The 19659-nt window shown below is 44.7% G+C and overlaps 1 protein-coding gene across 4 annotated transcripts in view; it reads right to left on the bottom strand.

Moving 5' to 3' along the window:
• Positions 1-19659, bottom strand: part of cacnb2a (calcium channel, voltage-dependent, beta 2a) — a 53985-nt gene that overhangs the window by 9545 nt on the left and 24781 nt on the right. Inside the window, exons 1-6 of one of the 4 annotated variants that reach the window (XM_062379835.1) lie at positions 17814-17940; positions 7778-7897; positions 2436-2558; positions 2217-2353; positions 2047-2123; positions 1617-1750 (exon numbers count right to left, since the gene is read on the bottom strand). In XM_062379835.1, the coding sequence (XP_062235819.1) occupies positions 1617-1750; positions 2047-2123; positions 2217-2353; positions 2436-2558; positions 7778-7897; positions 17814-17846 (624 nt within the window). In that variant the 5' untranslated portion in view covers positions 17847-17940. Of the gene's footprint in view, positions 1-1393; positions 1414-1616; positions 1751-2046; positions 2124-2216; positions 2354-2435; positions 2559-7777; positions 7898-17813; positions 17941-19659 lie in introns of those variants that run through there. The other 3 variants (XM_062379837.1, XM_062379834.1, XM_062379836.1) reach the window with 3 other exon arrangements.

Raw genomic sequence — 19659 nt, 5'->3', positions numbered from 1 at the left:
TTGAACTATGCTAAGCTAGGCTAATCGTTAGAACCTTCCACACAGACATTTACTGATGCCAATCTTCTCAGCTAATGAATAAGGATTGACTGACATTTTTTAAGGGATGAATACCCCTGGTTTTCTCATTTTGTGTCATATATATGAAATATATAAATATATAAATATAATATATAATTGCACACTCTTGGGAGGTTCTTTGAGGACGTGCGTTTCTTTGGACTTCTGACATCAAGGCAGTGAACCTGCTGTGCATCCCTGGCAGAGCGGCGTGTTGGATGTGGTGTGTGGACACGCCGGCACACTGGAGCAACATAAAAGTACTTTTCCCCCTTTCTTATTCTTTTTTTACTGAAGCAGAGCCAGTGCCTGATTTAAGTTGAAGCCCTGTCGGAGAGCAGACAGCTGGGAAACAGAGAGACTCGACTTCTTCCTCCTGGAACCACGTACACGGGGCCGCTTCGTTCACCGCAGCCATTGTCTCGATCCTTATTTGTCCTCAAGCTGCTGCTCTCGGTTTGTGTTATCTTTATGACGAGTGCTTTAGTGGACGACGTGTAACCGACCGTCTGTCACCCCCTCTCCTTGCTCCTCTAAACATTTTCTTTCTGTCTATCGTTTGCTGTCGTCACTGAGCCTCCCCGGAGACATTGTGGGAACTCGACTGCTGACTAACTTGAGGGTATTAACAGACGTTTAGTTTTGCTTTCGATAACTTTAGATCAACCTTGAATTTCATGTTATCAAGGGAAACAATGCATGGACCTTATCATATGTTAATGTGCAGCAACGTTTAGTGGCAAAACTATAATGTGTTTTTCTAACCTAAACTTAATGCATTGAACTCTATATTTTTTTTGCTTTAAAAGTAATTTGGCATACATTTCCCATAATGCTAATATTTGTCTGACTGGAAGTATTCCTTTGAAAGTCCTAATGCTGACTTTTCTCTTTTGTCGGTTTTTAGATGGATTAAATAAAGTACATTATGATAATCAATGAGTTTTAGTAGGTAGTAGTAGGTATAGACACTTTGTGACCTTTACACAGAGCCAAGCCAGCTGTGTTTACCTTGTTGCTATTGTTTATGCCAAGCTAAGCTAACTGCAGATATGAGAGTTGAATCGATATCCTCATCTAACTCTCTGCAATATTCCTTTGGATATATAAGTAGATCTTATCTGTTTGTTTAAAAAGCTGTTCACACTGAGATCTCACCGAATCCGCATCACAAGTTCACTTACAAACACAAACACATACACAGTCACACACACAACACAAAGGATTGCAGTGAGAAGGGGAGAGGTGAGTACAAAGTCTCTGCTCAGACGTCACACAGGTATCGTACAGGTCAGACCTCTGGAGGTCGTCCCCTGCTGTGACCACGACTTACCGACTTCTGCTTCTGCTTAGCTACAGTGAGACGGAAGAGGAGAAAGAGAGAGGTTAAGAACAGGCATGCATGCTAATGGCCGGTTGGTGCACGCCGAGGGACAAGGACGGTGGTGTAGACACAGAGGACGGACGCTGAGTGAGGCCAAGCAGCCGAAAGGCATTTTAGTCAAAAGCCGAGCGGAAGGACAGAGAAGAGGAGAGGCTGGCGTCGTACAGATTACCTTCTTAAAGAAAGGCATTCGTTTCTCTTTTGCTAGGGGCGACATGACAGTGTTTGGACTGGCTTTAGGGGAGCGCAGGTGGACGGGGGGCTCATTGTCCTCGGGGTCTAAGCCTGTGGCATCTATGTCAATGGCTACGCACACGGACAGACAAGAGCACCATCACTCAGAGGTGGACACAGGAGATCACAGGGTACATTTCACATCAACATTAGCACAGGATGTAGCTTCAACACAGAGAAATCTAATCAAACATTTAAAAGAACAGGTACGACCATTAAAACATGTGATAAAAAAATGTATTCAGGAAATCTAAAAAATGAAATATTTAACTTATATCTTACCTTAAACTTGTATTCAGTGGTTAAATGTTTGAAATACAAGGCATTAATTAAGAAGGGTTTTCAGATTTACCTATCAAGCTACTTACCAGATGAAGGAGGAGTAGATTTCCGTGAGTTGGGAACAACTTCACCTAAACTGGAAGATGAGTTCGCTCCCAATTTACTGAAATGAGAAGGAACAATTCTCATGTGGAAATTCACTTAAGATGATCTCGCAGCCAAAGAAACTGACTTGGGTGCAGATTTGGCTTCTTACCTGGAGTGGAACTTGCCCTGTTTGGCTCTCTGCTCCTGGAGGATACGAGTGTTTTCAAGCTTCACTGGACTGGGGATGAAACCGATTTCACAGCCTTCCTTCACCAGACGTCCTATCCACCAGTCATTGTTGAATTTCTACACAGGATAAACACAGACAGTTACGTGTCACCTTCAGCTTCCTCCCTATGATCCCTGACAAAGGAGAGTAGCGGCTCACCTCTTTGACGTGGAGGAAGTCTTTAGCATCGAAGGAGATGGCCATGCCTGCCACAGGGACGTCGTCATCGTGACTCGGGCTGTAGTTGACATTTGTGCGAACAGCAAATGCAACTGGTTTGGTCTGCGAAGAGGAACAAGAGGGGGATTAAAGCAACACCATGTAACTTTAACTGAGAAGCAGCGCCCTCTGCAGCCACACGTGGTGATAAATCCTACTGGGCTGTTACTTAATTGAATTCCCCATTTTATTCCATTTGATCCTTTCATGTTTTCTTTTGTGGGAGTGTTTATCTTATCTTGTCTCATCTTAAGGTAAATAGGTTTTGAAAATGATTGTTAAAAATGTAAGAATGTCCAAAAGTGCCTCTGATAAAATCCAGACCCTTCACCTCAAAATATCCACGAGACAGCACTTGTTCCTCCAGAATTTTAAATAGTTTCTTCCTTCTTGACTTTGTGCAGAGCGTTAAAAATAACCCTGTGTGCGGGATACCAGCGGCCTCTGACTCATCCAGACTCCGTGAATGATGCTGCTGCTGCACCGTCTCTCTGCTACAGGCTGAAGACACATTACAATTAACAGTGACGCAACGTGTTGGTGTGCGTAGCGATCACCACTTTGACACCAATAGTACAAAAGGGACTTGAGTCTTCCGCCTACTTCCCGAGTGGCACAAACAGCACTTGTGCAAATTGTTCATAAATCAATTCTGCAATCTTTCTGCAACGAGGGGGAATCGATACGGAGCTTCCTATCTGATCGCTGCTGACCTTCCTCTGTGGGACAGACCTTCCTCTGTGAGATAATGCATAGAGCTAATAAATTGTTCCTGTGCCTGTCATGTAACCACCTCACAATGTGACTGTCATACACAGACTGCGCAAAATAGAAAGTGGGATATTTTTCCGCAAAGCAAGAAAACCTCCTTAGCCCACAGGGAGGATTCGAATTTAATATCATATCATGAGAAAATGTAATGGAAGAACCATATGCTTTCTTGTGTTGCATGACTGTGATACATTAATATAGGACCCGCATCCTTTTATTATATAAAATGCTTTTAGACATAATCTTGGCGTCCGCCGGCCAGCGATGGCAGCACATTGGCAACGTGGTCGTGCCCTCGCCCAGATTTAATTTGCCCGGCTTTTAACCGTGTGACAGTCGGCCAAAACAAATGTAGCTTAGAGTAATCTCCCAGCGAGCGCTCGCACACGATAAATATTTACCTGCACATGAAAGAGAGCACGATGGGGAGAAGGGCCGTGTGATATTCAGCTGGAAGCCAAACTCAACCCGCTCGCTAGATCGGAGCTTTGATGCTGTGATTTCTGTTGGACCTTTGACAAATTCTGAAAGATGCTTTCAAAGTAGATTAAATCCGTCTAGTTTGCTTGGTTTCATCACAACACTCTGACAATCTGGTTTTCTTTAATAGACGTCAAAATAAGGGCAGGACACACAGAGCATGAGGATTCCTTTAGAGGTGCGCCATGCCTGATTAAATATCCACTTTTATTTGATCCCTTTCTCATTCTCCACCTCCGCTACTGCAGCTGCTAAATGCTCCACTATGTTCACGTGTGGGCTGATTAATTTGTTTGGCTGCCAGAAAATCACTTACTGCAGCATTTAAGACACAATACAGACATTTATAGATGCACATTTGACTGTGCAGCACCATTCCATCCTCCTTCAACAACTGCACAGGAACGTGGGATTGATTGGATTTGCTCGGATCTGAATGCTGCTCGAGATCTTTGAAGTAAAGCAGCAAAGCTCACGATTATAGGACAGGTTCATCATCAGCGAGCTCCAGGAGGGGGGGGGCTGCACATCGTGGCTCCCCGCCGTCGGCCTCATTGAAAAACAACAGGTGTGAAGTGACTGTGATGAAGTGTGAGGGATTATGGGAATAATACATTAGTGAAATCCTGCTGGAATAATTTTCCTCACGTGGACAACAATGTAAATATTCTACAGGGGGAGGATTGTACGCTGTGTTCTTGTGCATGTGTGTGTGTGTGTGTTTGTGTCAGTGTGTGGGTGTGTGTGACATTGAGGCGATCATCCAATTCAGTATGTGCAGTGCTGGGACCCATGGAGGACAGAGCGACCTTGGAGCAAGGAGTCACATGGCTGTATTAAGGTACGTGGTCCATTAGTGCATGTGTCTATGTGCATGTGTGGTCTCCTCGCTCTCATCTGCTCTTTATCCATCATGGCTGCCTGTCGAACAAAGCTTCCTATAGGCTTAATGACTTCTATCAGACCCGTAGGGAATCACACGCATGTGGCGGCAGCACATATCGCAGGTGAGTGCAGGATGGGAACATAATGGCACCTTTACACCCCTGCACACAGTATCTCTACATCTCCCGCTTGTTACGTAACACAGGCCTTCATTATGGATGCCATATTGACTGCAGAGAGCGAGGGGGAGAGGACAGGGGCGGAGGGTTAGAGACCGGGAAGACAAGAGGAAGAATGGAGGGGAAAAAAGGGAAAGGAAAGGAGATGGATAGAAGGATAGAGCAGAGGACAAGAAGTGAGAGGAGGAGGAACAGTGGAGGAGATAAGAGGCTGAGGGGCTGAGGATAAGACGGAGATAAGCAAGTGGACAGGAGCCCTATCTGTGACTGGGAGCCCTGGGAGGCAGCACGATGGACCACAGCCAATTAACACAGCCCGACGCTCATCACAATATCACATCACCACATGTATATTTCATGAGCTGGTCCTCTCCGCGTTCACAGTGGCCGAGTGAACACCTGACTCCCCACTCGCCACATAGCAGCACACGCAAGACGTCACGCTATAATAAATCAAGATCCCCACATTGTTTCACCTTGAATGCTGTGGATCGATCTGAGATGAATCCTCTTCAGGCCTGTGCTCTGGCTTCAGGCTGTAAAATCTATTATCGTACGGTGTGAGGGGAATCATAACCTTCACTCATTTAGTAGGGGGGGGTATTTCTATAATTATCCAGGGATGCTTGAATATATTTCAGGCATGAACACCAAGTCATGATTAATAAATGCTGTTAATGTCTATGACTCAGCCATTGCAGCTGCTGTTACCTCCACCAAGGGGGTTAGGTTTTCAATCCCTATAGTAGATAAAAAGTATATAAAGTATATAAAGTATTGGCTGGGAACTTTCAGCCAGAAGGTCTGAGGAAGAAATAATCTGGCAAATAACCACAGTTAAAACCACAGCTGTTTACATTGGGTTGTGTTCAGATTGTGTTACCTTTGGACGGAGCCAGCCTCGTCCAACTCTCAAAGAAAGCAGATAAGGGAATTTCCCAAAACTGTTGAACCAAGTAATTATTAAGATACGACCATAAACGGAAATCGACCTTAATCAATGTTTCAGAACATAATCAGAAACGTTTAAATATGTTGGTTAAAATCCAGTAGAGTCCTGACCTGAATAAAAAGTAATTCTCATCAATCTCTGGTATATAATCCCATTGAAAATGAATAGTTTTTAAACGTATTACAAATCCATTCATTTAATCCACGAAGGCACATTGTTCTGCCATTTTGATTCACAAACTCCAAAATTCAAAGAAAGTATTGCTCTTATGAATACATTTAGTGTTCTCCATCATTTAAGGGATAAAATAAGACACAAAATAGTCAAAATCAACGTAGATGAGGCTCAAATATCCAGACTTGAAGTGAAGCTCCAAAAGCCCTTGAAATCCTACACTTCCCATGATTCAACTCTCAAGCATCTTTTGGTTAATCCTTCTAAACCCTCAGCCTCCTGACAGCAACAAACACATTTGAAACGCAGGGTTTAAAAAAAAGAAAGTCTCCAGACTCCAGCTGAGATAAGCCCTCATGACATCATTGGGGTTATTTTCACTAGACTTCACGCACCCTCCTCCCAGAGCCACAGAAGACACTAAACAAGTGTTTTTACAAGCCGAGGAGCAACACCAGCGATTTGCTTAACTGATTTTCATGAGTAGAATCAGTGGAGTTCCCATTTCGGGTCAATTAGAGGCAACCAATGTTGTTTTGTGTGAAAATAAATGACAGAAACAAGAAAACGTGTATTTACCATTACAGGCGTCAACAGTGGCCTTATCACGTTCAAATATCAGCTTTATTTTCGGATTGTTGTTGTGAATTAGTGCCCATAAAAGCTCACAGCCAGAGTGTGCACTTCCTCTGACCCTGGCCTGCTCGCTCTCTGGTGGCTCGACCACTGAGAGGCTATTTCTTCTTTTTTTCTGTCATCTGTCACGTAAAAATGCCAGCGGGGGTTATCTGCGCTAGGTTATCTATAAAGCCAACTTATCTTTTTAATTAGAGTGCCAGAGAGAGAGAGAGAGAGAGAGAGAGGGTGACTCTGGAAAAACAACAACACGGATCTGCAGGAATGATCCGTCTTTGCCAAATGTCTGCGAGGACGGATGCGCGGCCTGAAGCGCCGAGCTCGGAGCAGAAGTCGCTGCTGTGGACGAATGAAAGACGAAAAAACTACTTTTGGTGGAATTGATGTGCAAAAGTAAAACAGCGGGAGCAGAATGTGCTTTGGAGATTACAGATCAAACGCATTAATTTGAGCAGTGCCGGTGATTTTAGTGATTCTGGGGGAAGCGGGGTCTGATTGCACTTCCTTTCACTGCAGAGGCAAGTCTGCTCCGTCATGTGTGTGTGTGTGTGTGTGTGTGTGTGTGTGTGTGTGTGTTGTTTATATCCTGCTAATTGTGGCCCAGAGCAGACCTGGCTCTAAGAAAGAGGGATGATGCTGAGTCCTCCCAGGCCCCTCGACCCTCAGGGGCCCGCTTGTCTTTATCTGAGGAACCAGCAGAAATCATCAGTAATATCCCCTCTCTATTACAGTCACCTTGTCCTGCAGCATTGTCCACTAATCTTTCCGCAGGTTTCGAAAAAACGACAAATGATTTACGATAATCGTTTCAAAGCTTGGAGTTGGAGTCGTGAGCCGGCGGGAGGGAAAGAAAAATTGTGCCCAAGTCACAAACTTTACACAAAAGTCTTTTTCAGACTGGACGAATCAGCGCTACGGCCCTCGTCTCATGTGGCCCCCACCTCTACCAACATCGAACTTGTGCCCCCCCCCCCCCGACTGAAAATACTTAGTTATGCTGTTTCTCATTGTAATAGTAGTAAATAAACGCATACACTTAAAGAACGAGACCAAAAAGGAAACGTCACCACCAAGTCTGAACATCCTCCTGTGCCAGCCTTTCAAATTGGTCCTGACATTTCCCTGTTGGAGCCGACAGACGCCATGTTGTGTCAAACAGGAACCAGGCAGAGTGAACTGAGCGCTGGTGGGTGCAGGGTACAAACCTTGGCCTTGTCGAGCTGCGCCTGAGCCTGTCGCTCTGCTTCTCTTCGCACGGCCTCCTTATCCTCCTCCAAGGACACATCGGAGTCTGATGGACGGCTGGTGTAGGAGTCGGCCGAACCCTGCGGAGACACAAACAGCAACATTTCAGCAAAAAAACTAATTAGGGTTGATTTGGATTCACACTTGCAAATTAGCAGGTGCCATCCGCTGAGAACGCACACATTATCTCAAAGGCACGGGAGACAACTCATTTGCTTCTCCTCGCTCTTCAAAGAAACATCCGACTTGTGCGGTCGTGCATTGTACAAATTTGTGAGCACACCCACACAGACTGAAGAGTCTGAACTGTGATCATCAAAGAGATCTCCTTTAATTTCATGAAATAATGAGCATGAAAGCTGTGCTCGACAAAGCAAGCAGGCATGTGATCCTACAGTCAATCACATGACCGCAACAATGTCAGGAGATCACAAGAGCCGACAGGATCTGGAAATAATGGACACTTCCCTGTTTTTCTGAGAAGGACACGATCTGTCTTTCACAGAATCACATCACCAGCAGCTACATTTGATTCATCCTTAGCTCTCCCTCACGTTGTTATCTTTCTTGACAACTTTCAGGGAAATGTTGAAGAACACCAGGTCCCAGTGTGTCTCTGTTGTGAGGCTACAACAGATCTCCTCATCAGAACCTTGTAGTTTTCAATCTTTAGTATTTTAGTCGGAACGTGTGCGATTAGTTGTGCAATTTGGCAGAACTTTGAATCGGTACAAGAAAATTAAGTTGTATGTTAGCTGAGTCACAGACAATCACAACCACTCATACAACTCATACCAATAAATGTACCTGCTTATACAAACAGCCTCACAGACGCTGGCTCCACGTTACACAAACACTCTCCTGAGTGCAGTGCATCTCACTCACGTCAACATATTTGTCGAACGCAACGTGAAAACACATCATGAATAATTGGTGAAGCAGTCGTATAGATCACAGTGTGTACGTTGACAAATAGCACTTTACTCCACGGGTACATTTAGCTTCAGAATCAGCCAGAGAGACAAACCTTGTTATCTCACATCCAAACAAGATAACTGAGGTTTTCTCTGAGGTTCAACCTGTGGCATAAAAATTCATTCACAAACAAGTAGGGTAAATACTGGTGAACCCTGACTGTAGGTTAAGTGCATCCTGTTAAAAAATAATACAGCTTTTCATTTCATTCCTAACTGTGGGAATGGATGACACAATGTCCCATTAAAGCCATTTCAGGTCGGCATAAATCTAAGAATTTTAACTATGCAGCGTAATCCTTGTCCTCACCTGCTCACTACTACACCACCCACACAAGCTCTTCCATTCATCTCACTGCACCATTGCACTCTCGAGTTGTCTGAGTTAAAAATAGCCTCCCTCACTCTGTGCCTGTTTAGAATTACCCAGCCATCCCATACATACAAAGGAGCCTCGCACCTCTTCCTCGTCTCCACTTACATTTTACCTGGATCAACTGTTGTGATCATATAGTTTCTTTGTCCGGCTGATATGAAACCCTGCTGCAAATTAATCTCACCCTCCATGCTGCTTTGTATCTGGTGTGAAGAAAGCAAGTTGATTGAGTACCCCCCCCCCCCCCCCCCAGTTGGCTTTCAAAACCTCAGCAGGTGTCATGTCTTTGGGATTCTTCAAACGCAGCTCACGCTCACCATGCAGCCTTTTCTACTCGAGGACATAAACGTCCAAATGTGGCTATTTGAAGCACATTACTTTCTGTTTTACGAGCTGGCATCTAAGAGATACCTGGCCTGCTCTGATTATTCCACCGGGTCAGGGCTAACGACGAGGACGTGATCAAGACCGCCGTCCCAGTGGGTCAGAGGGAGGTGGACATGGAGCTCTGCCCAGAATCTGACAGCCATAACCGATAACAGCATCCTGCTTGTCATCATCGCCGGGCGATAAACCAACACGGTGGTGCGTATGCCCACTGGAGACACACAGGGGACCCGAGCACATGCACACACAAACAGCAACTTCCAGCACGTAAACACACTTAGAATTTGCTTACACAGTCATCGGAGCTCTTGACCCGACCTCCCTTGGCGCGTTTCAGCAAGCGGACCCAGGTGGCCTTCATCAGCCACACTGGTCATTCAGTGTCCTGAGCCACTGCCCCCCCCTGCTGCTGCTGCTACAACCACACCTGACCGCACCGCCGTGGGCACCTTTGCACCAGCTCTGCAGACTCCCTCACTGCACCGGCCACAGGTACATGCAACACTGGGTCTGCATCCACAGCTGGCGCCTGTTACTCCTCGGATGCTGCGACTGCTCCCTTCATCTGTCGGTGAATAAAAAGCTCTGGAGTCTGGGCTCCTTGTTTTGCTGCAGCTCCCGCTAGCTCCGCCACGGTCTCCACTGCTCCTGCTCCCTCTGCCGAAGATGGGGAATCCACAGGAGCCCTCTGCCCCGCGCATAATCTCAGCAGCTCTCTCCTCTGCCCGTCTGCCCCAGTCTCCTCCAGTGCTCAGACTGCAGGTGCTCAGGCTGACTCCCGGTGAAAGTCAGGTGGCGGCGTCGCTTCTCATCCTTCTTGCTCAAGCTTTTGCCTCCATCTCCTCGTCCTCCTCCTCCTCTGCTGTAGTCTCCCTCGTGCTGCTCCGAGACTGGTGACAGCAGTTTATCTTCAAACCTTCCTTGTGTGACTGCGTGTGACCGACTCTCCTCCTGATGCTAATTAAGCTGCTGAGGCTGCCTCTCAGGTGCTGCGAGCTCCCCCCCTCCTCACTCTCTCTCTCTCTCTCTACCTCTGTGTGTCAGCCCATCAGTGTTTGTTCTGCACATCTCAGCTCCCCGGTGATACTTCAGTGATTCTGCCGCTCTCTCTCTGTCTCCACCCTCCCCTCCTTCTCCTCCTCCTCCTCCGTCACTCCCCTTATTTTTCTCCCTCGGTCACCCCTCACAGTCGATCCATCTGCTCGCTGTTCACGTTGTGATGAATGCTGGCCACTGAGAACTGAGTCATTTTGTTCTTCTGATACATAAACAAACCACGTTCACCTTGATTGGTTGTTTATAGCTGCTAAATTAATCTAAAAACTGCACACTTGCCTTTGCCTCACATTAGTGCTGAAACTCATCATTATTACTCCCATTATGAATTCATGTGGTGGTTCTCCAGCGTTTCCTTTCATGCCTTCAACCAGTGAGCACACGAAACTGGAGCGGATTTAAATTTATCACCCAGAGCAGGAACTGGAAGTTTCTTTGCATATTTTTAATTAGTTACTGGGGCGGAAAAAAAGAAGAAGAAAAAACTATAAACATTGCAGCAAAGTTAAATATAAAACATATTGGCTGTGAAATGTGAAGATTCAAGAATCAAGTGGAACATCCTCCACACAAACAAGACAAATCAAGAAATCTGAAAATCTCTCTTTAGAAGCTGGGAAATCCTACACAATAAATTGATCAAGAAAGCGACCAGCAGATTAAGAGATGATAACAATAGTTGTTAGTTGCAGCCCTGAAAGTGTGTGTGTGATAAAAATAGAAATAAGAGTTGTCCGTCCTGTATCTTTTCTTCTAGATAATCTCCTCGCTCTGGTCTCAGTTGTACGGATCCTGAGGTGAAAGCCGCTCTAAATCCTCGCCTGTCAGATCAGCAGTAATTCATTACATGTAAGTGGAGCATTGCGAAGCCACACAGGACAAATGAGAATAATTAGAGCGTTAATTAAAAATGTCCCGTCCTCATAAAGGACCGGCCCAAGCTAAACCCCACAGACGGATTATTCAAAATGTTTTTTTTTTGGCTTTGCCGACGCATCAAGCTCCTCAGTCTGACTGGTCGTGAGGTTGGTTGAGGTCAGGGGCGCCAGGGGTCGGCCCATGGGACCAGTGGTTGAAATGGGCAGGCGGGTTTATGACCAGCAGTCTCTCCCTGGGGAGCAGTAGCTGTAGATCAGAGGGTGACATGCTAATCAGCGGTGCTTATCATAACCAATGAATGACACGCCTCCATCCACTTGAGGTCATATTCAACATGACATGTGGAATTTGAAAAATACATTTTACTATTTTATACTAATACAAACAATTTCATCAACCAGAGATGTTTAGGGTAGATGAATGAGAAAAGAGAACGAGAGGAAAATACTGTATATTTGAACTTAAACTGTATATAAAGACCCTACCTCCTCCATGTTAGTGAATGGGACATGGATCAAACTAAAAAGTAAAAGTACACGTCAAACAATTGTTTCTCAAAGACAGTGCCTGTAATTTAAGGTTTCATTTCTGGATACTGGGAGGAAGTGGAAGCAACTGGTCCATCTTTATTTACAGTCTATGGTTCAGACCTGGTGTTAACAGCCGTCCTGAGAGATAGACAGGTCTGAACCGGTTCTATCATCACACATATTGCCTCTTTCTTGGGAAATAGTGCACGGGTCACATATGGTCCAGTGAAGAGACACTACAGCCTGCAGAGCTTCTGAGGGCTGGACACAGATGCTCTGGACGTGGATGCTTGACACCCGGAGAGGACGGGGTGAAGCTGTGAAGGCTGCACTCTGACAACAACAGCGACACAGACTCACAGCGACAGGAGGAGCCTCCAGGTGCCTGACAGGACTGACCTCTGGACCCGCTGCCACACTGACACTGACAACACTGTCACACACACATGTGTAATAATAAACTGGAGTATGATACTGTGTTAGTCTGGGAGGAGAGGACTCAGCAGAATGAGAGTCTCAGTTCTGTTTTTATATGATGTCTTGCTCGAAGACACTTCAGCATCGACCAAAAGCATAGTTCAAATCCTGCCGGGGTTCTTCCCTGCAGGTCATCCCTCTTTCTATCGATGTCTCCTCTACTGCAGACTAAGAAGTAAAGACAAAGATCTATTCTAAACATTAACCAAACTCCCACAAACAAGAAAGTCACCAAACAGAATGTTGCAGACAGACAAACAGAACCTTGGTTACATTGAGTGTCAAAAAGGAGCTCAGAGCCCAGCTGTGCACACAGTCACAGTGCAACTTCCTTTATTTCCTCCACAAGGAGGTTGTGTTTACGCTCTCTTCATGTTATTTTGATTTTCAGCAGAATTATGCAAAAACTACAAAACTGGATTTCCTTGAAACTTGGCAGAAGGACGGGTCATGGGCCTCGAAACAACCTGTACAATGTTGGCATGAATCTGGATAAAAGTTCTGATTCAGGATATTTTCTGTAACTTCTTTAATGTCATTAAAATAGACGATTGACTTTTTCACCATTTCCCAGGTAACTATTCATGGATCTTGATATAAATACACGTATAAATGGGAAGGGAAATATACGAGTGTGTGAAAAATGATAAAAATCAGGATCTAGTGGGTTTAAATGTTGAGCCTTGTTGAAGGTTTGCACTCTTAGCACATGGAAACCAAAGGCGGGTTAAGGTCAACAAAACATCACAGATTTCAATCTTATGTTCTCTGGAAACTGCTGCAGACCCTCACTGTCGCCCTCCGGAAGCAGATTGGACAAACAGAATCAAACGAGCGGCGGACGGGGAAATTGAAAAGGGTCAACGTTCCTCTGCTCTGTGTACCGCTCGTATTGATTCACTCAGACAGAGGTCCTTGCTGTAGGACCACCGGTGACCTCTACATGCAGCCACAATCATTACATCAGAACATTACAAGCCATGGCGGCTGATAGCGCAGTGAAACTGGAGGCTGTGCGTCAGCCGCTGCTGCTGCATCGCACAGATTCAAACAGTTACACCAGGGAATCGCTCCATGATCTGAAAGCTTCCATTTTCATCCACCAGTCGTTATTCTATATATACGTATCCGTTGTGAAAATGGATAAATGTAGTCATGCAGAAAATAAAGGCTGTGCATGCTAGCTACAAAGTGCTCTCACATGACTTGGATGCTTCCCATAGTTCACATGTTTTACCTCCTTCCTACACATGTGTAGATTTACTGCAGGCTCCTTTCCCCTGTGACGCTAACCTGAGCCACACTTCTCCCACCCTGATGCTCCTGATTATCATGCTGCCCCATCTCGTACTAATGTTCTCTCGCTCCTCTTTCTCACATCACACTTCCTTTCACCTTGTTCCATCCTGACCTCTTCACTCCGCTTCTTTCATCTCCCATCTCTCAAGGGATTCCCAGCGGCTTTGGCTTTCTGGTCTGTTCTGGTTTGTTCCAGAGTGGGGAGGAAGGTTTTATCCCTTTTCTTGACAGTAAAACTCAGTCTTTGGCAACGTATACGTTTGGCAACTGAAATAATTAAGATATAAACCCAGACTGCAACTACTCTTTTCGATAAATTGTTAATGTCCAATAAACATTGTTCTCTATGTGTCAAAAAACTCCACACAACTCTATAAAGACAACAACAAACCAAAGAGCAAATATATATAAAATTGGACAAAAATGTTGTTCCTATGTGTCTCATCAGTGACACTAATATGGAAGATAAGAGCATTTTAAGAGAAACCTTATGTGTGTTAGTCTTTTTAACCCCGTCTACCTCAAGTGTAAAGTTCACATGCTGGAAACAGGAGTAAAATATGTTGAAACACTACTTTTACACTGAAAAGTCGCATTTTCTTTCTTTCATCAGAATTCAAACTTTTAGTTATTTTACCGAGCTGCAGCTAGAGAAACTATTTGAGTCACAACAAATTAAACACAACTCGAGTCTACAGCGCTGCCGTGTGTCACACCTATGAATCGCACCAAAACAACACAAATCAAGCAGAGATATCCTTGGGTTCCAGGGTTAATATGTTATCAAGTGACCCACACATACAGTATGCAGATTGTAAACTTATACTATCAGTATAACCCGAGCCTCAACTCTGCAGCCTGTGGCCAGTATATGCACAAGTATCCTTCACCTCCTGCAGCACGATTAAAGATTGAAGAATGAAGATAGCCGCCCGTGCCAGCTCATGTTCGGTTCTGCCTGACAAACTGTAGCTGACTGCGGCGGGGCTGACAATGGGCTGAGCGACTGGGCGACGGCAGTTTCGGCCTTGGCATGATTCACTCTTGGCTCGCGCCGAAGCCTCTTTTTTCCCCGGCCATCTGTCCATCACTGCCACTTCACTCCGCGCAACTCAGAGTCAATTAAATCGTCGGTTCACACACAGCGTCTCCTGCATCAACGCAGAGACAATGGGAGCAGACGTGACAGCCAAGAGTGGGAGATGGTTACTAATATTTATCACGGCACAGAGGGCTGAGTCCAAGTGAGCGAGAAGAGTGTGAGGGAAACCGATTGTCTGTACGTCTGTGGAAGAAAGAGAAAAGAGGAAGGAGGAGAGAGAGATTAAAAAAGAGAAGGGGGGGGGGTAACGATCCCTCTGGCGTGCCAATGAGGGACTGGTCGCGTGGACGTCAAGGTGACACCGACGGGCCTATGACAAAAGTGTTTACCCAGGATTCCATGAGCCAGTGCATTAGATAAATGCATCATGCTTGCATCATCCTATCAAGGCAATGGACACACTGGCTGTCAATCACACACAGCAGCTAAATACAAAGGTACACACACCCCACATGGTGGAGGGGGTAAACTGGGAATACGTACACACACCTCTATCTACTAGTTACTATAACACACAGTACAACCTAAATGTATGAGGCTTGTTATATAACTTTATATGAATGAATGGGTTATTCAACTCACTTTCTTCGGTAAATGTGTATTGTTACTTTAATAGAGTGCACTTTCACCTCAGTTAAGCTCTAACTAGAATTACTGTCCTATGGTTGTATGTCTCTGTTTCCGTCTATATTAAAACAATTAGCAGACTCAAGGTCACTGTGACCTTTGAGACCTATACTGGTCAGACGTGTTTGTAAACCATGACAACCAGTTAGGTGACATTTTTAGTCAAATACTCAATTGAAAGAAGATTCAATCATACAAAATGATCCTTCTATAAAAGGCTTATTTTAAAAAAAGGGCAGTGATCTGACTTTTATCTATAATTGGTCGTCTTTTAAATCAGCTACAGCGCCACCAACTGAAGCTACTATCACCCCCCCCCTCCCCCTCCCAGTGAGATCTAGCTGCTCAGCTCCCTTTGTGAAAACACAGCACTAATAGGATGATGGCTGATCAGAGGGATACGGTGAGAAAGACCCCGGGCGGCTCTGCGCTGCTTTTTTCTGCTTGCGTCATCAATATCCGGGCGGTTTCCTGGTGCATGAAGCCGGCGGTGGATGATTGATGAGAAGCGGCTAAGAGAGCAGAGCGAGATGCTAACCATCTCCAGTAGAGCAAAAACACAGCGTCCTGCAAAATGGGGCTGAGCTCCAGTAGAATGATTCAGCCTCATTTGTTTCATTTCATACATTGATATATCAGGTGCTTTGGACCTGTTCTTGCCAAACTTTGTGATTTATATAAAAAAATGAACATGGTGTCAACAAAGGAAGAGGATTTCCCCAGGTCTCAGTGATAAATAAGAGATAAAAAACTCTTTTTGAATATGTCCAGTTTCTTTGAACCCATAAAAGGTCAATTTAAATTAAAGTGAAGTGGACCTTGTGCCCAGATTTTATTCATCCTATCCACAAAGTGTCTGGTTGAAGCATAAACTGTGTGATATTAGAAATGTTGGCAGCTTCCAGTGGGTCTGTGCTGGAAAGTGTCCCGGTGCGTTCTTTAAACAGAAGTATCTCATAAACCTGTGTATGTCTTCCTGCACACATAGATCACTGATGCTGTTGAAACTCAGCTGACATGTGTGACCCACGTTCCAAGCGTCCAAACACCGTCAGGTTGAATTTTCACAGCCGTCAGCGACAGACACTTGAGTCACGTCCACGGTGCTCGTCGTGCAACACTCACTGTATCGTGTTCGTGTGCGTTTGACTCGAGTGCTCAGCAGCATCAGTCACATGGACACTTCCGAACAACAACCCATGGACAGTCTTACTTACATAATCCGACAAGTGCTCCTGTCTGAGAGTAATTGTATGTTGTGAGTTATCATGAAAATAAATAACGATAAAAGTTATTGCTGTTATTATTAGTAGAAATAATAACTAACGATGTCATCACAACAACAACACCAAAAGTAATTCGTAGCACAGGTTGTTTTAAAGTTGCATCTTCTTCCACACTATCGAAAATAATGTTGTATTATAATAACAATTTATCTTTATCCAACTCTTCATTGAAGTTGTATGAGTGAAATATTTAAAACCAAGATCTAAGATGGTTTTAATGGCTGCAACAGCACATGGGAATATGCTTGTGCATCGTTTTTTATCCATTTTCTCAATTCTCCTAAATGCATTTAGTATTTATTTAAACCTCAGTATCTCTACAACCATTTTAAATATAGTTCTGGGGATTTTAGGTAATTATTACAATGCTGCGGCTGATGAAAACTGTGATATTTGGACTAAATGTTTTCACGAGGTTATCATTCACCCTCAGACAAAGACAGGCACGCAATCAGAGCAGGAAATATTTGAAATACTGATGAAAGGTTGGACAAAAAGGAAGTCAACACTTGGAGGGTTTGGACAAAAATGGAGATCAACTCTTTTCTTAAGACTAAACTTAAACCTCAAGTCACGCTGCTGCTCTTTTACCAGTTTGTCCATAAAAAACAAAATCATCCTGCTGCTTTCTTTCTTTCTTTCTCTCTCTCTCTCTCTCTCTCGCTCTGCTCTCTCTCTCAGCTCTCGTGCAGCGCTGCTCGCACATTCACAGCCACACTCAAATGAGCCTTTTCCACTCTAAACAGGACGCGGCGAGAGAGTTACCGTGTGTGTTTTGGAAAAGACTCTCACCAACTAAAAGTGACAAGGGGTAAAAAAAACAAAAGTAGATGTTTACGCCCATTTAAATCCTGCACTAATAACCTCCATTCTCCTGCAGCTCGAGCCCGTCCTCTTTGTTCAGAGCACACAGAGGAGAAGAGGGAGACGTTCTGTCAACTTACACTCAAAGTTCTGGGTTATAAAAGCACGAGTTTCAGAGAGTTTGGTTACACAAACTTACCAGATCTGACTCCTCACTGCCGGAGTGATACATTTCTGCCCAAAACCGACTCTGCCGTTCAGCCCGGCCGGGAGAAAGTCTCCTCAGCCGCTGCCCATCTCCTCCCGGAGCACAGGAACTCCTGCCGGCCCGAGTGCTTCACTCCTACAAACCCCCCTCACCCCGGCTCCAGAGGGGACAAGTTGTGAGGCGCTTCGCTCCTCTCAGCCCTTCTTTGGCCGACTTCAGTCCCTGAGAGGCAGAGAAAAGACGGAGTGTCTTTCCCACGCTGGGAGAACACTCCTTCAAGAGCGCTGGAACCGTCCTCCAGCCCCAAAAACAAGCCCCCTGCCCCTCTCCCCTCCCACACACTCACACACACACACACACACACACACACACTCTCTCACACACACACAGTTAGGAAGTAAGATCTCTGGCCAACAGGGCTGGCCTGAAAATTCCAGAAAGCACCAAAAGCAGCTGCAGAAACTTTTTAAGTCTGAGTGTGCGAGTGTGTGATCTCGGGAGTTTACATGTGTTTCACTCTGCCTTAAACTCACTGTACGGGCTCAACACATGTTGCCGAGACCGAAGAAGCCAGGAAGTAATTATCTTCACTACATCAACGCAATGCCATATCTGCTTTCATCACCGGCGGGACGAAAAAGCCGTTGAAACTTTCCGTTCGGTCATTTGATGGCACGTAGAAATCCTGCTTGTATTTAACTTTACATTTAAAAAGTTTCACGGCAGATCAACAGTGGCAAAGACACTTCAAACTGTAAAGTCCTGTAAAAGTAATCAAGTGACAGTTCTCTTTTGAGGTCCATGCAGTGTACTTACAGTAAAACTTCACATTCGCTTCAAATAAACTCCACCTCTTTATGACCCGACATCAGAGACGCCGAGGCTGTGTTGTGTGTTTTGTGACGTCAGAGCTCCCCCCTGGGCTGCAACTATAAATATTCTATTCAAGCCGTAAAATATGAGTCAAAACATGAAACCTGGCACTGCTGAATCATGAGTTCGCAAAAATTGAAATGACTAACTGAAATGTTCCTGGAATAAAAGAGGAATGTCTGTCGCTGGGGAAACACACCAACTGTTGTGTGTGTATGTGTGTGTGTCTGTGCGTGTGTTGGGTTATTTTTTGTGCGATCGTACGACTGTCAAACTACAAGCTTTATTTTCAAAAAGCCCAGATTTGTATTTTCAGTTGGGAGAAAAATGTTTTCTGAGCGGCCCAACCTAAATCCTAGATTATATTGTGTTTGATCAGGGTTAACCCCTTTCTGAGGATTATCATCCAGGACATGTGCTCTGCACGTGACAAACTGTTTGCCTAATCTCACCGGGACAATGGTTAGAAGTCCTGCCGCATCAGATTGGTGCAAAGTGAAGATTAACAAAATATCTTTCAAAGTTTTGCTCTCACATGTGGCATGTCTTTATCTTTTTGATTTAAACATTCTTCATAAATTCATTTTCACAATAAAACCACTTTAAAAACTACAAAAAACTTTCTGGTTTAGTGTTAGATGTGAAGATTGATAAGAATCATGTATGTACAGTGAATATGGTTAGCTTAGTTTAGCTTAGCATAAGGTCTCCAAACAACTAGTCTCAGGGGGAAATATATTCACTTCCTTACACATGGTATTTAATTGTTACTTTGCCAAGGAGGGTATGTTTTCATCGCTCAGCAGGATTACACAAAAAACTACATAGCGGGAAAAAGCCGACATAGGCCACGAGGCAACACTTTACATTTTGGGGTAGGTCTGGACAAAGAGTCCAAGTCGACAGAATCACAAGTCTTGTTTTGTCTAACTATTGGTTTGAAAAGACAGAATCTGAATTCACG

This window comes from Platichthys flesus, chromosome 21, assembly GCF_949316205.1.
Source record: "Platichthys flesus chromosome 21, fPlaFle2.1, whole genome shotgun sequence".
NCBI lineage: Eukaryota > Metazoa > Chordata > Actinopteri > Pleuronectiformes > Pleuronectidae > Platichthys > Platichthys flesus.
Note: the sequence above shows the minus strand (reverse complement) of the source record. Positions and strands in the feature narration are given on the sequence as shown.